Source organism: Moschus berezovskii, chromosome 27 (assembly GCF_049115385.1).
Source record: "Moschus berezovskii isolate FMDL1 chromosome 27, NW_MosBer_1.0, whole genome shotgun sequence".
Taxonomy (NCBI): domain Eukaryota; kingdom Metazoa; phylum Chordata; class Mammalia; order Artiodactyla; family Moschidae; genus Moschus; species Moschus berezovskii.
In genome coordinates this window covers 20,305,900-20,318,567 of record NC_142486.1, presented here as the reverse complement: position 1 = coordinate 20,318,567, position 12,668 = coordinate 20,305,900, and the positions used below count along the sequence as shown (strand labels likewise).

Below are 12,668 nucleotides of genomic sequence, written 5' to 3'. Positions count from 1 at the left end.
GAAGCAGTAATAGTCCAATAAAAACAAAGAAATAAAATCACTGGAGGAAAAAAAAAATTGGCGACCTTTAAAGATCAGGGGATTTCCTCTAACATTCAGCTTTCCAGTTTCTTTTGAAAAATCTGATCTCTCCACGCTGGTCTGTCATTCCTGGAAGGCATCAGTCAGCCGTATTGGAAGCCGGTCTGTCTTTCAGATAGAATGTGTCCTCTCCTCTCCTGATTTTTCTGGGCAGAAACCCGCATCTGAGTTCAAGTCTGAGCATTATTAACCCTGTGACAGCCGGGAAGTTGTTCCACTCATCTGCAGATATGGGACCGCACACAGTGTTCTCTGATCATGAGATGAGTTAATACAAGGAACTCAGTTGAGACTCTGTCGCTCTGTTCCAAAACGCTTGGGTTACGACTCCTGCTGTTACTAATGCTGGGACTGCCATGTTACACGCTAACCTCTTGATATTTGAGTTTGCATTCCCTGTGACTTGGATTTTTACAGTGGGGGTTTTGGGAGCTCAAGACTATCTGTGCATGTCAACCCTTCCGCTTCCTAGGTGCACAATCTTGAGCATATTACTTTGCATCTGTGGGCTTCTGTTTCTTTATCTCCGAAGATGGAATAATAATCCTCCCTATACAGAATTTTGAAAGAGTGTTAAATGAAGAGGTAACAGAGGAATCTCCTCGCATAGTGTTGGCACATAGTAGGTGTTCCATGCATGTTCGGGACTTTCCCCTTCACAGCCCTGCCTGCCTAGACAGCTGGGGTTCTAAGTGGGTCATGGAGAAAAGGGTTTTCCAGGTCAGCTGCATTCAGCTTCAGCTCCAATTAGCAGTTTCCCTGGTAGAGCAGATTTCTATTAATTTCAGACCCATAACCTTCAGGATTAGCGAGGGTGACTTTCTTACTATTGGATTTGGGGACCTTTCTGAATTGAGTTGGCTAAGGCCCGTGTGGGCTTTTTCTTCAAGGTTGATGCTCCAGAGAAGGACTGATGCTCAAGTGAACAGCCAAATGCTTCCTCCCAAACCGTGGGCCCCAGGGGATGCGTCTGGGAGGTGATCAGAGATCGGAAGAGTGATTAAGTCCAGCTGTCTGCCTGGCTGGCTTCGGGCACCGGAGCTCAGCGTGCACGAGCTGAGCACAGCCTCGCATTAGTGCTGGGGTGTTTCTGCAGTGGTTTGCCTTCGCCTAGCATTCTCCTGTTTACATGGAAAGTGAGCTAGGTTTTTGAAACAAGTCTCATTCCATTTGAAAATGTCCTATTATCTAGGGATCCCCAACTTCCAAGATCTAATGCCCGATGATCTGAAGTGGAGCTGATGTAATAATAAGAGTGAAGTGCACCATAAATGTAATCCGCTTGAATCATCCCCAAACCACGCCCCCACCCCAGTCTGAGGAAAAAAATGTCTTCCTTTAAACTGGTCCCCAGTGCCAAAAAGGTTGCGGACTGCTGTTGTCCTAAAGACCCTATTTTCCACCATAAAAAAAAATTAGTATACAGTTTGCTCGGATCACCACTCCCCCTTTGAATAAACTTAAAGCAGACAGAAGCCCCAGTTGGCCATACATTAAGGTGAAAACAATAAGAAACTATAAGATGGAGCTTCAAGACTCTGGGTCAGGCTGATCTGTTCAAAGCACAGCTCTGCTACTTAGCTGGGTGATCTTAGGCAGATGCCTGCTTCTCTGGACCCGGTGTCTTTATGTGGGAAATGAGGATAATAGTTTCTGAGGCCTTAATGTTGTGAAGATGAAAGCGTAACGGGTAATAGCTGGGAAGCCTTAGGCACAGAGCCGGGCACACAGGAACTGCTCAGGACACAGAAGCTGTTAGATTTTTATGTATCATTTTATTTATTTATGTATTTTTGGCTGTGCTGGGTCTTCGTTGCTGCCCGGACTTTTCCCTAGTTGGGGCGAGTGGGGTGGCTCTCCAGTTGCAGTGCGCTGGCTTCTCACGGCAGTGGCTTGTTTTGCTGTGGAGCGTGGGCTCTAGGTACACGGGCTTCAGTAGCTACGGCTCGTGGGCTCTGCAGTTGCAGCTCTCCGGCTCTAGAGCACAGGCTCGGTAGTATCGGCACACAGGCTTAGTTGCTCCGCAGCCTGTGTGATCTTCGCAGACCAGGGATTGAATCTGCATCTCTTGCATTGACTGCAGATTCTTTACCACTGAGCCACCGGGGAAGCCCCAGAAGCTGTTGTGGATAGGATTGGTGGTTGTGCTAACCAAGGCCTCTCCAGCCTTCTCTTTCCTCCCATTCTAATCCTACACAAAAGTCAAGATTTGGCCCAATTTCCTTGCCCTCCCTAAACTTTTCCTGACCATGTGAGACCACAGATCATCCCTGGGGAACCACGTGGAATCTATGTCTCTAACAGTCCAAGTTTTAGAGGTCAGCAGAGGTAAGATCCAATCCCAGCTCTGCCATCTATTGTCTCTGTGAGTCGTTGCCAGTTGCTTAACCCTCTGAGTGTCAATTGCCTTGTCACTCAAGTGGGAAAAAAATTAAAACACCCAACTCATTGGGTCATTGTGAGACTTGGGTAAGACTCGGCATAAAATTTATAAAGAAGTAGCTTAGAAACAGAAGTGCAGGGTTATTTTTCCCCTAGAAGATAAAGCATATGTGGAAGTATGTGCTTCTCTGTGTGTGTGGGTGTAGGAGGGTAGTTTCTGATGACAGATTATCTGTAGCAAGAATCAGGCTGAGCTGAAAGTCCAACAGAGTAGGTGTGAATTGCTGAATTCATCCCTTCCCCCCATAATCCTCAAGCCCTGGGCAAAAATCTGAGGAGTCTGACGTCATGGGCTTCTTGGTGTCAAGTCAACTCCAGGAAGCTTCATGGTCTTGTATGATTCAATTGTTTTGTTTCGTCTTTTGATGGCCTCTTGCTGATCTTTCTTTTTTAAAAAATTAATCATCAACTCCTCCGTCTTGACTCTCTGTGCATTTGCTTAAGTCTTGAGATCAGAGATATTTTCCTGCTGCTTTGGACTCATTTACAAGAGGGATCCTGTCTGGTTTCATCTTGGAGCATCTATTCATCTTGTTATTTAGCTCTGGCTCAGAGACCCAAAGATGGAGGGTTTTGATAATTAAGTAATTTAAATGGGACACCAAAGAAACCTCAGCGGAGTTTAGTGTAATGTGTGATACAAGGGAAATGAGCTGGGCTAGGTTTTGACTATTTAATGAGCTTTCGGAAAGTAATTACTTGAAACTTGGGTCCATTTGACTAATATTTTTTCTTCTGTCTTGTCATTTTCACAAGCGCTTTACTGAGAAATGCAAATATTATCTGAATGAACGTGCCCTTTGCTTTGGTCAAACTCCCATTTCCTCGTGGTGGCAGCAGGAGAATTTGAAGATATTGAAACTGTTCTCATTAAATGCATCAGTAATCGCATAGAAGTCATTCTTAAATCAAAATGCACCATGTGATATTTCTGACTTGAAGTTCAGGGCCACAGTCAGGCTGAATGATTAACTGTAAGAGACTTTGCTCTGGGACCAGGGGTAGCAGACACTATGGGTCCTCCTATGAGAAAGACCTGGCTGGGAAATTACTGCTGGGATGAAAATCCAAAACTAAAGATTTAGTTGGGACTCTTCTTTGCGCCATCTTCCCTCATTCATAGGAGCAATCGTTTCTGAGAGTCCCACGTTTCCTCTTCTGAAATTCATTCTACATTTCTCTTTCTCTTGAAGCTGATGACCAAACACCCAGGCAAACGTCTGGGTTGTGGACCTGAAGGTGAACGTGACATCAAAGAGCATGCGTTTTTCCGGTATATCGACTGGGAGAAACTTGAGCGCAAAGAGATTCAGCCCCCATATAAGCCGAAAGCCGTAAGTAAACCATTCTCTAAAGGCGGCTGGGTCCACATCATAACGTTTTTTTGGGTCCACGTCGTAACAGGCTCTTTTCCTCTCTCCAATGTGTATGCCCTTGGTGCCCTCTGAGGAGTGGACCTCGATGAACATGTCTTTAAGTGCTTATATTTATACTCAAAGGCAGCGGGTACAAAAATGGAGATTTCCATCTGCACAGCCTCGATATATGCGGGAAAGACCATGGATGTTGTGTTTTTATTTTATTGATTCAATTATTGTAACCGTCTGAGCTGGCAGCTTTGGGGAAATGGTTTTTGGGTGAGCCGAGTTCAGATCCATTTTTGGACTGTGATAAAGAATCTAATTTCGCCCTCGGTCTTTCCTTGGTTCGACTGTGTCATTTTCTCTTCAAATTGACATTGAAAAGGTCATGTTGTTTATCTCAACAGTATTTAAATTTAATTCTGAAATATACACTCCATCGGAGTCAGTAAAGAAGACAGAACGCCCAGCCAGCTCCCACCCAAGGTGAAGCAGAATGAAGCAGAGGCTGGTGTGCTTGTAAAGCCCTCCTGGAGGCTCTGGGTGTGGATATGGCTCTCGGGGAATTGTTGTAAGAGTGAAAGTCTCACATTTCCCAAGGTTGTGTGCATGCAGGAGTGCTTCCATCCCCAAGGACTTGGCAGGGAGGAGTTTTCTCCTGGATTAATCAGGACCGTGACTCTACTGGAAGGATATTTCTTTGTTAAAGTACAGGGGAGACCTGGTGACTTTATTATAGGTTGTAACTGCTGGCTAAGGCTGTACATAAACTTTGTCATCGAAACCAAAAGTCATGAAAATCTGAGATGTGAAAAATGATAGTGAAAGTGGTGCTTGTTTTAATATTATTATTATTAATTTCATGACCACTTACCTGGCCATATTAAGCAGTTCACACATAGCATCTAAACAAATCCTCAAAACAAAATATTATGCAGATACTGTTATTCCATGTCATGGAAGAGGAAATGGAAGCTCATAAAAGTTGAGTGCTCTGTCCAAGTTCATTCAGCCAGTGTGGAAGTGAGGATTCAGAGGGTCTGACTCCATTAGAGGCAATACCAGGATGCCCCGGGGTAAAGGACATGTAGTTTAAGAAAGCCTCCCAGGTGCTTCTCACATCTCCCAGTCCTGCACACCCCAGATGGTTAGATTCACAGAATCCCTGATGAGTCCTGTTTCTCTCTGATCAGTTCCTGGTGTTCAGTCATGGGGTCCTTGAGAGGCAGCGAGTTCCACACTGTGATCCTTCTGATTGTTGCCAGTGTGTACAGCGATCCCAAGTCAGCCTCCTCAGAATTTCCATCACTGAGTCCTGCTCTGTCAACCAGAGCCTCTTTGTCTGATACTCCAGAAACCTGCAATTTCTGGGCTCAACACACCCCTTCCCCACCTGTAAGCATGTCCCATGTGACATCACCTGTGGTCCTCCAGGTTAGCAACACCCATCTTGAGATGCAGACACAGGGTTGAGCACAGTATTCCTAATTGTGTCTGACCCTCATGAACACGGTGGGTCCAATAAGCCATCTCTTGATTGTCCCGCATCTGGAGAACTTGGACAAGTCGTTTCCCCTCTCTGCTCCTCTGCTGCATTGTCTGTAGTGCAGGGATGACAACCGTTTGTCTATCAGGGGAGGGTCATGATGCATAAAGCACTCAGTACGTGACCGGTCCACGGCAGGCACTCTGGGAGAGTTGATGATGATTTTTGTTAGCGACATGTCACCTGTTGGTCAGTGTCTCGGGTGCAGGGCCTTTGAAGGGGCAGAGCAGTGTAGGGTCCTGCTGGTGCCAGTCCCTAAGATAATGTCCATGCATGCACTTGGGGTTCGTGTGTACACCTGCCTGTCATAGGCAGTATCATCATTTTTATTATATATATGTAAGAAAAGATCAAAAAGCAATATGAAAGACAAGAGTGGGTTCTCCAGTCAGGAAACTGGGAACTTGAGGGGGCACACACATCCTATTTGGGTTTTGCCAGGCTATTCATGAGGTCTCAGTATGCAGATCAGCCTCTCTCCACTTGGCTAGAGGAGAGATGTATATGCCCCCATGTCCACCAGAATTGAACCACTGACATTTGAGGTTCATTCCTTGCTTGGAGAGCAGTGGTTTTCAAAGAGTGGTCCCCAGACCATCAGTATCACCTGGAAACTTTTGGAATGAAATTCTCAGGCTCCCACCCCAGACCTCCTGAGTCAGAAACCTTGCCGTGGGGTTCTCAAGGTGAATCTGATAAATGCTCCAGGCTAGGACTCACTGCTGTGGAGTTCATGGTCAAAAGCTCTTGCAGGGAAGCTAGACAGAGGCCAAAGGAACATGGCAGGGAGAGAAATCTCTTTAAAGGGAAGACAGTGGTTTTTATGCAGTCTGAGTGAGGAGGGGCATCTTCTAGGAACAGGTCACAGACTCAGATGGCTACAGAGGCCAGGCAAGTAATGTCAGTGAGGGAGGTGGGAGTGGTTTAAAGAGGGGAAGACGGGGGAGCTGGTGGTTCTCAAAGCTCAACAGGTGGGTGTTCATCTGCAGCTGACCAATTGGAGGGTCCTGTGGATCATCACTGATTATTATTTTCTTTTTACCTTATTCATGAAAGTAAGAGTGATCTTTCCCTGGGGACCTTCTATGAGGGAGGTATGGGGCCAGCCAGGTCGGTCCTATGGGAGATGCAGGCTCTGTACTGCTGCATCCTCCTCAGGACTTTTGTATGAAATCTCACGATTTTAAAAAACATATCAGCAACAACATTTTAAAAATTAAACACAACTCAAGTCACGTAAAACACCCATGAACCATATGTGGCTGTCAGTTTATAACCTCTAGGGTAGCGATCTCACAGAGTCTGGTTGATGTTTAGCTGGGTCCCATAAGTACTGGTTACTTACAACCAGAGTCCACGTTGGCTGGTTAAATACTTTGAATATTTACCCTGGCTCACAGAGGGTGCTCAGGAAAAATGAGCTGTTCTTATCATTGATAACACAAAATGGTTACAACAGCTAGTGACGATCCGTAGGATCCTTCAACTGTTCTGTATTGGATATGGTTTCCAATCAGCTGATGTCTTGAAATGTTTGTGTGGTTTAACAGTGACCTTCAAAGTACAGTGACGACTGGGCTATAGACTTCAAGATGTTCTACCATCACCTCTAAGGGGAGGAGACACTGAATAAAGAATTTCTAATTCCCAGGGTAAATTCAAAATAAACATAATAATATATACATTGGACTTCCCTGGTAGCTCAGCTGGTAAAGAATCCGCCAGAAATACAGGAGGCCCCAGTTTGATTCCTGGGTCAGGAAGATCCCCTGGAGAAAGGATCGGCTACCTATTCCAGTATTCTTGGGCTTCCCTGGTGGCTCAGACAGTAAAGAATTGACCTGCAATGCAGGAGACCTGGGTTCGATCCCTGGGTTAGGAAGATTCCCTGGAGAAAGGATAGGCTACCCACTCCAGTTATCTTGGGCTTCCCTGGTGGCTCAGACAGTAAAGAATTAGCTTGCAATGTAGGAGACCTGGGTTCAATCCCTGGGTTAGGAAGATCCCCTGGAGGAGAGCATGACAACCCACTCCAGTATTCTTGCCTGGAGAATCCCCATGGACAGAGGAGCCTGGTGGGCTACAGTCCATGGGGTCACGAAGAGTCGGACATGTCTGAGCGACTAAGCACAACACAGCACAGTGTATACATCACACACTCATCTGATTCGACTTGGGTATATGCCTTTCACATAGCAGTTGCCAGCCCTAGAGCCCCCAGCCCCCACCTGAGGATTTCACATTTTCCCATTCCCCATACTTTCTGAAAGGCCATGGTGAGTGTGTGCAGAGTTCCATGTGCCTCTCAGGATATTGAAAGGCGTGCATGTATCTGTCAGTGTTCCTGACTCATGCATGCTGTTAAATGGAGTGCAGCAAGAGAAAGGAAAACCACGGGGCAATAACAGAGGATTCTATTCAAACACCAGTGAAGGGCGCTATTATTGAAGGCTCATTACAATAATTTTAAATGGATTTTTAAAGCTGTTCTCAGTGCATCTTTTATTGTGGCAGGAGCCGCTCACATAGTATCATTGGAAGCTGCTGAAATACACTGGCTTCATGCATTGTTTCAGGGCACAAGAGTAATTTTTTTAATGTGCATCCGATTGTGTCACTCTCTTGCTGAGATCTCCCCCCTCCAACCCCCTCCCTTCCAACCCCGCTCCACCAATGGCTCTCTGCCTGCCCCAGGATAATGTCTATTGTTCCTCAGCATATGTGGCTTTTAGGGTCTTCCTTGAACCAGCCTCTACTGCCTCCCCAGACTCCTAACTTCAAGAACTGGCATTGCTGAGTGTCATTCAGCTCCTCAAACTCAAAGTGCCTTCCTTTCCTTCCTGGTTCTACCCATGCAGAGCCAGCCACCTGGGAACCCCGGAGCCATCCCATGCTCCCTCCCTAACCCTCCTGGTACCTTCCTCCTTCCTCCTCTTCAAATCAGTAAACCGTCACCCACTCAGGGAAACTCTTGTCATTGCCGAGTAGGGATCATCTGCTGAAGTCCTATCAACAAACTCATCACGCTTTGTCGTAATCGTTCAGTGTAAGGTCTGTCTCTCTGGCGAGACCAAAAGACTGTCTTTTTCAGTGTTGGATCCCAGTGCTCAGCATAAGGTTGAGCATATAACGGGTGCTTAATAATTTTTACTGAATAAATGAATGATTCAATGAAAGGCTGTCAAATAAGATGTGGCAGTGCACTGTGCTGAGGAACATACTGGATTCTTTAGGGATATTTATTAGAGCACAGAGGGGGTTTTTCTCATGCCCAGCAGCGAAGCTCAAATAAATTGGTTGTTGTGTAAGTTACCCTATTTATAAAAGGCTATAATTTGGGTACTGAATTGTATCTGTCATAGCATCATTTGGTTGTGTGATGAAAGATCTGATGATGCAATGCATGAATTGTTGCACTTTGGAAGGGGAGGGCTGTGACTCCCACAACCTGTCATTCCCCAGCCAATGGTACAGGCGCCATGATGTAGCCTAGCAGAGCTTGTTAAATGTTCATGTGTACACAGAGTCTCTTGGACATATGATTAAAATGTGGGTTCTGATTCAGCCAGTCTACAACAGGGCCTGAGATGCTGCATTTCTATGATGCTCCCAGATGAGATACTGCCGTTGGACTACGGCATAGCAGGGGCTAGGACATGGTTCTGCAGGGTGCCACCAGCCAATGAGCTGACTGGTAGATCCTGTTGTAATTGGGGTGCCATGTAGCTTGGTGAAGGCTGTGCTGAAGGGGTGTATAAGCTTCAGTACAGCATGTTATTGGTATGTGACTTGGGATGCCCAGAAGCGTCTTCTGGGTCAGTGTGTGGTAAGTGGGAGTTGCTGGTTTGTAGGTGAAGGGTGGAGTATGTGACTGGGTGTGTCGTGGGGCAGTGGGTTGAGAAGCGGTGCGATCTGGTTCTGTCCTCTAGTGGGGGTGTTATGGATCATCCATTCAGCACCTGTTTATTGAGGTTAGGTGCTCTTCTAGGTCATAGAGACACAACAGTAAAAATAATAAAAATCTCTGCCCTTGTGGAACTTAATCTCCTAGAGGGAATGGGCAAATAATAAACATAGAAATCAGTGGGTATGTTTGTTAGAAGTTGATAGGCATTATGCAGGGGTGGGGACTTGGAGAGCTGGGTCACAGAGAGGTCAGTTTTAGTTTCTCTATTTATTTATTTGACTGCATTGTATCTTAGTTGTAGCGCTAGAGCTCAGTAGTTGCAATGTGGGCTCCTCAGTTGCTCAAGATGTATGGGATCTTAGTTTCCTGACCTGGGATCAAACCCTTATCCCCTGCATTGCAAGGTGGATTCCTAGCCACTGCACCACCAGAGAAGTCCCTGAGAGGTCAGTTTTAAATAGGGCCATTGGAAAGTCTCACTGAGAAAGTGACATTTCAGCAAAGATGGGAAGAAGGTGAGGGAAGGAGTGAGCCATGTGTATATGTGGGGGTGAAAGTGGTTTGGTAGTATTAACAGGTGCAAAGGCCCTGAGGCGGGAGCTTGCCTGGCACATTTAGGAAGGCGCAGAGAGTCCAGGTGGCTTAGCTGAGTGGGCAAGGGAGCGAGTAAATGGAGATGAGATCAGAGAGGCCGTGGGAGGAACTGGTGGTACAGGCCATTGTAGTATCTTTGGCTTTTACTCCAAGTAAGGTGGGCAGAGAAATAGCTTGATCTGACTGTTGTGGGGACAGGGGTAGGTTGCTGATCCAAGTGAGAGATGCTCAACACATGAACAGGATGATGTTCTAGCCTCCCAGTTCATCTTGAGCTCATCTTGGCTTCCCCAGTCCCTGGCACCTGGTGGGTGCTCAGGAATTACCCCAGGGGCATGAAGGAATGGGTGAAGAAGACTCCAGACTACCTGCATAATTGCCCTCAGGCATAAAGTGATGACTGAGGGTTGGGCCTGGCGAGAAGAAGGGTGAACTGATGAAATGGATGGTCATGGAAGCTTCTGGAGTCCAGAGTGCCAGCTTGAGGGCATAGAGCAGGGCGTGGTCATCCAGTGGATTATACTTCTTCTGGACCATGTGAATGACGTCGTGACATGGGACGCTTCGTGTGCCAAGGTCTGTAACCGGAAGTTCCCGCTGGGTGATCAGCTCGGAGTTTGGCTGTGCTGTAGTGGAGGGTGCATTAAGGCCACTCTATGGTGAACACGTTTTATTGGAAATTTTGTAGTATGAGGTGCTATAGTCTCACAGATGTTAGCAAGATAGGCCAGCATGTGTGTGTTAGTTGCTCATTTGTGTCCGACTCTTTGTAATCCCTCGGACTGTAGCCAGACAGGTTTCTCTGTTCACGGGATTCTTCTGGCAAGAATAGTGGAGATTCTCTGTCTATAGGATTCTCCTGGCAAGAATACTGGAGTGGGTTGCCATTTCCTTCTCCAGGGGATCTTCCCAACCCAGGAAACAAACCCAGGTCTTCTGCATTGTAAGCAAATCTTTTACCGTTTGAGCTACCAGAGAAGCCCAGGCTAGCACAAGGTCTTTAAATCAAAATGCCTGAATGAGTGAAGTTCACTGGTGTCCATGACACCTCATGCAGGGCTCACTGTGAAAACAAGGAAGGGACACTCACCTTGGGCTCGAGGCTCCAGCTGCCCCATGGAGGCAGCCCTTGGATCAACTTACCAAACAGGCAATGCAGAAAATTGAAGTAGGAGAGAAAAGTATTAATAACAAGGCAACAAGGATGTCCTGTTTTGTTACAGTCCAGAGAGCCTTCATCGCTAGGGTGTGTACAGCCATCTGCCCACTAGTAAACGTGGCTCTATTCTTGTTCTGAGATGTATCTGATCATCGGTTCACTCTGGGCGGGAGTTGAACACAGCTGGGCGGGACACAGACATTAAGAAGAACGCGTTCCCTACATCCTTTCATCCCAGCTGGCCATTGGTTACTTTCCAGACGTGATCAGCCTGCCCACCCCTCCTTCCTTCCCTCCCAGCCTCAGCGTCAGGCTCTCAGACTCCAGCCCCACACGTTCAACAGGCTGAGGCGAATCATTTCTGCTCTGTTACCTCTTCTCCAGTCTCAGCACTTTTTGTAAAGCCCTGTAGAATTTTGAGGCATCTGCGTATCTGGAAAGTCTTGGAATCTTGCAAACTAAAAAGCAAACAGAAAAACCCAACAGAGCCCCTTATCCCCCACTGTATTTTATTGAGCCTTTCGTTTAATACTGTTTCCAAAATACCACATAGGTTACTTGCTGGATCACGTACCGTTACTCGCATCTTCTGGGCCTCTAAATGCCGAACTGCTTCAGAGACTCAGTCGTGCTCACAGGACTCGGTTTCTTAGTAATTCTGTCATCTGAAAACACTGTTTATGTAGCTGAGGTCAAAAGCGTCAAGCACTGCTTTAATGAGCTGCAATTCTGCTCATGTGACATTCTCCTCCAAAGCCAATTGCCCTTTACACCGTGTGAGTAAGTGTCTCTGTGTGTGTATCTGAACGTGTGTTTGATGTGCTGACATTTCTGAATTGAAGCCACAAAGCATAACCTTTGTATGTTTGCTATTAAAACTCTGAATTCAAGGCTTAAGAAAGGGAGCTAACTTTTACTTAATATGATTTATTTAAGAATAGCACTTAGCTCCCCCAAGGTACCAAATGCTGAAGAGAATAATACCTTTTTGAATATTAGGATTTAAAATACTTTTTTTATAAAACCTGTACTATTCAAATACACTGGAAAAAACATCGGGCTCTTTCGGCAGAGCCAGGCAACGGTGTTAAGGACCTTCGAGGCATTACCTCATTTAATTCTCACAACCCTATGAGGTAGGTGTCATTGTCACCATACTGTAGATATGAGGGCATGAAACTTGGAAAGGTTAGGACATCTGCTCAAGGTCCAGCGGCTAGGAGGTGGAGCCATGGATTCCACCTGCCCAGTATCTTGGAAAGATTATTAGAAACACTTGGAGCCCCTTTTCATAAGGTCTGTGATCACACTGATGGGAGAGACCCACGATAACAGTGTCTAATGGTGTCCGTTACATAATAGAAAAAGACTAAGTATTCTTACAGTTCAAATGAATTAAAATTTATTTTAAAATATTGCAACAAACAAGTAGCATATTCACACCTTTTACAATTTTCTGGCAGGATTTTTATAAGATGCAAATCTCACTTGTTCCTTAAGGTGCTGATTTCAAGGCTGAAGAAGACAGCAGACACTGAATAACCCCTGGATGCAGGGCCTGGCAGCATCTGAAATGAG

General features: G+C 46.0%; 1 protein-coding gene across 3 annotated transcripts in view; it reads left to right on the top strand.

Moving 5' to 3' along the window:
* Positions 1-12,668, top strand: part of PRKCB (protein kinase C beta) — a 381,063-nt gene that overhangs the window by 348,934 nt on the left and 19,461 nt on the right. For all 3 annotated transcript variants that reach the window (XM_088833029.1, XM_088833028.1, XM_088833030.1), the window contains one exon: positions 3,717-3,857. In XM_088833029.1, coding sequence (XP_088689155.1) covers positions 3,717-3,857 — 141 coding nt within the window. The remainder of the gene's footprint in view (positions 1-3,716; positions 3,858-12,668) is intronic.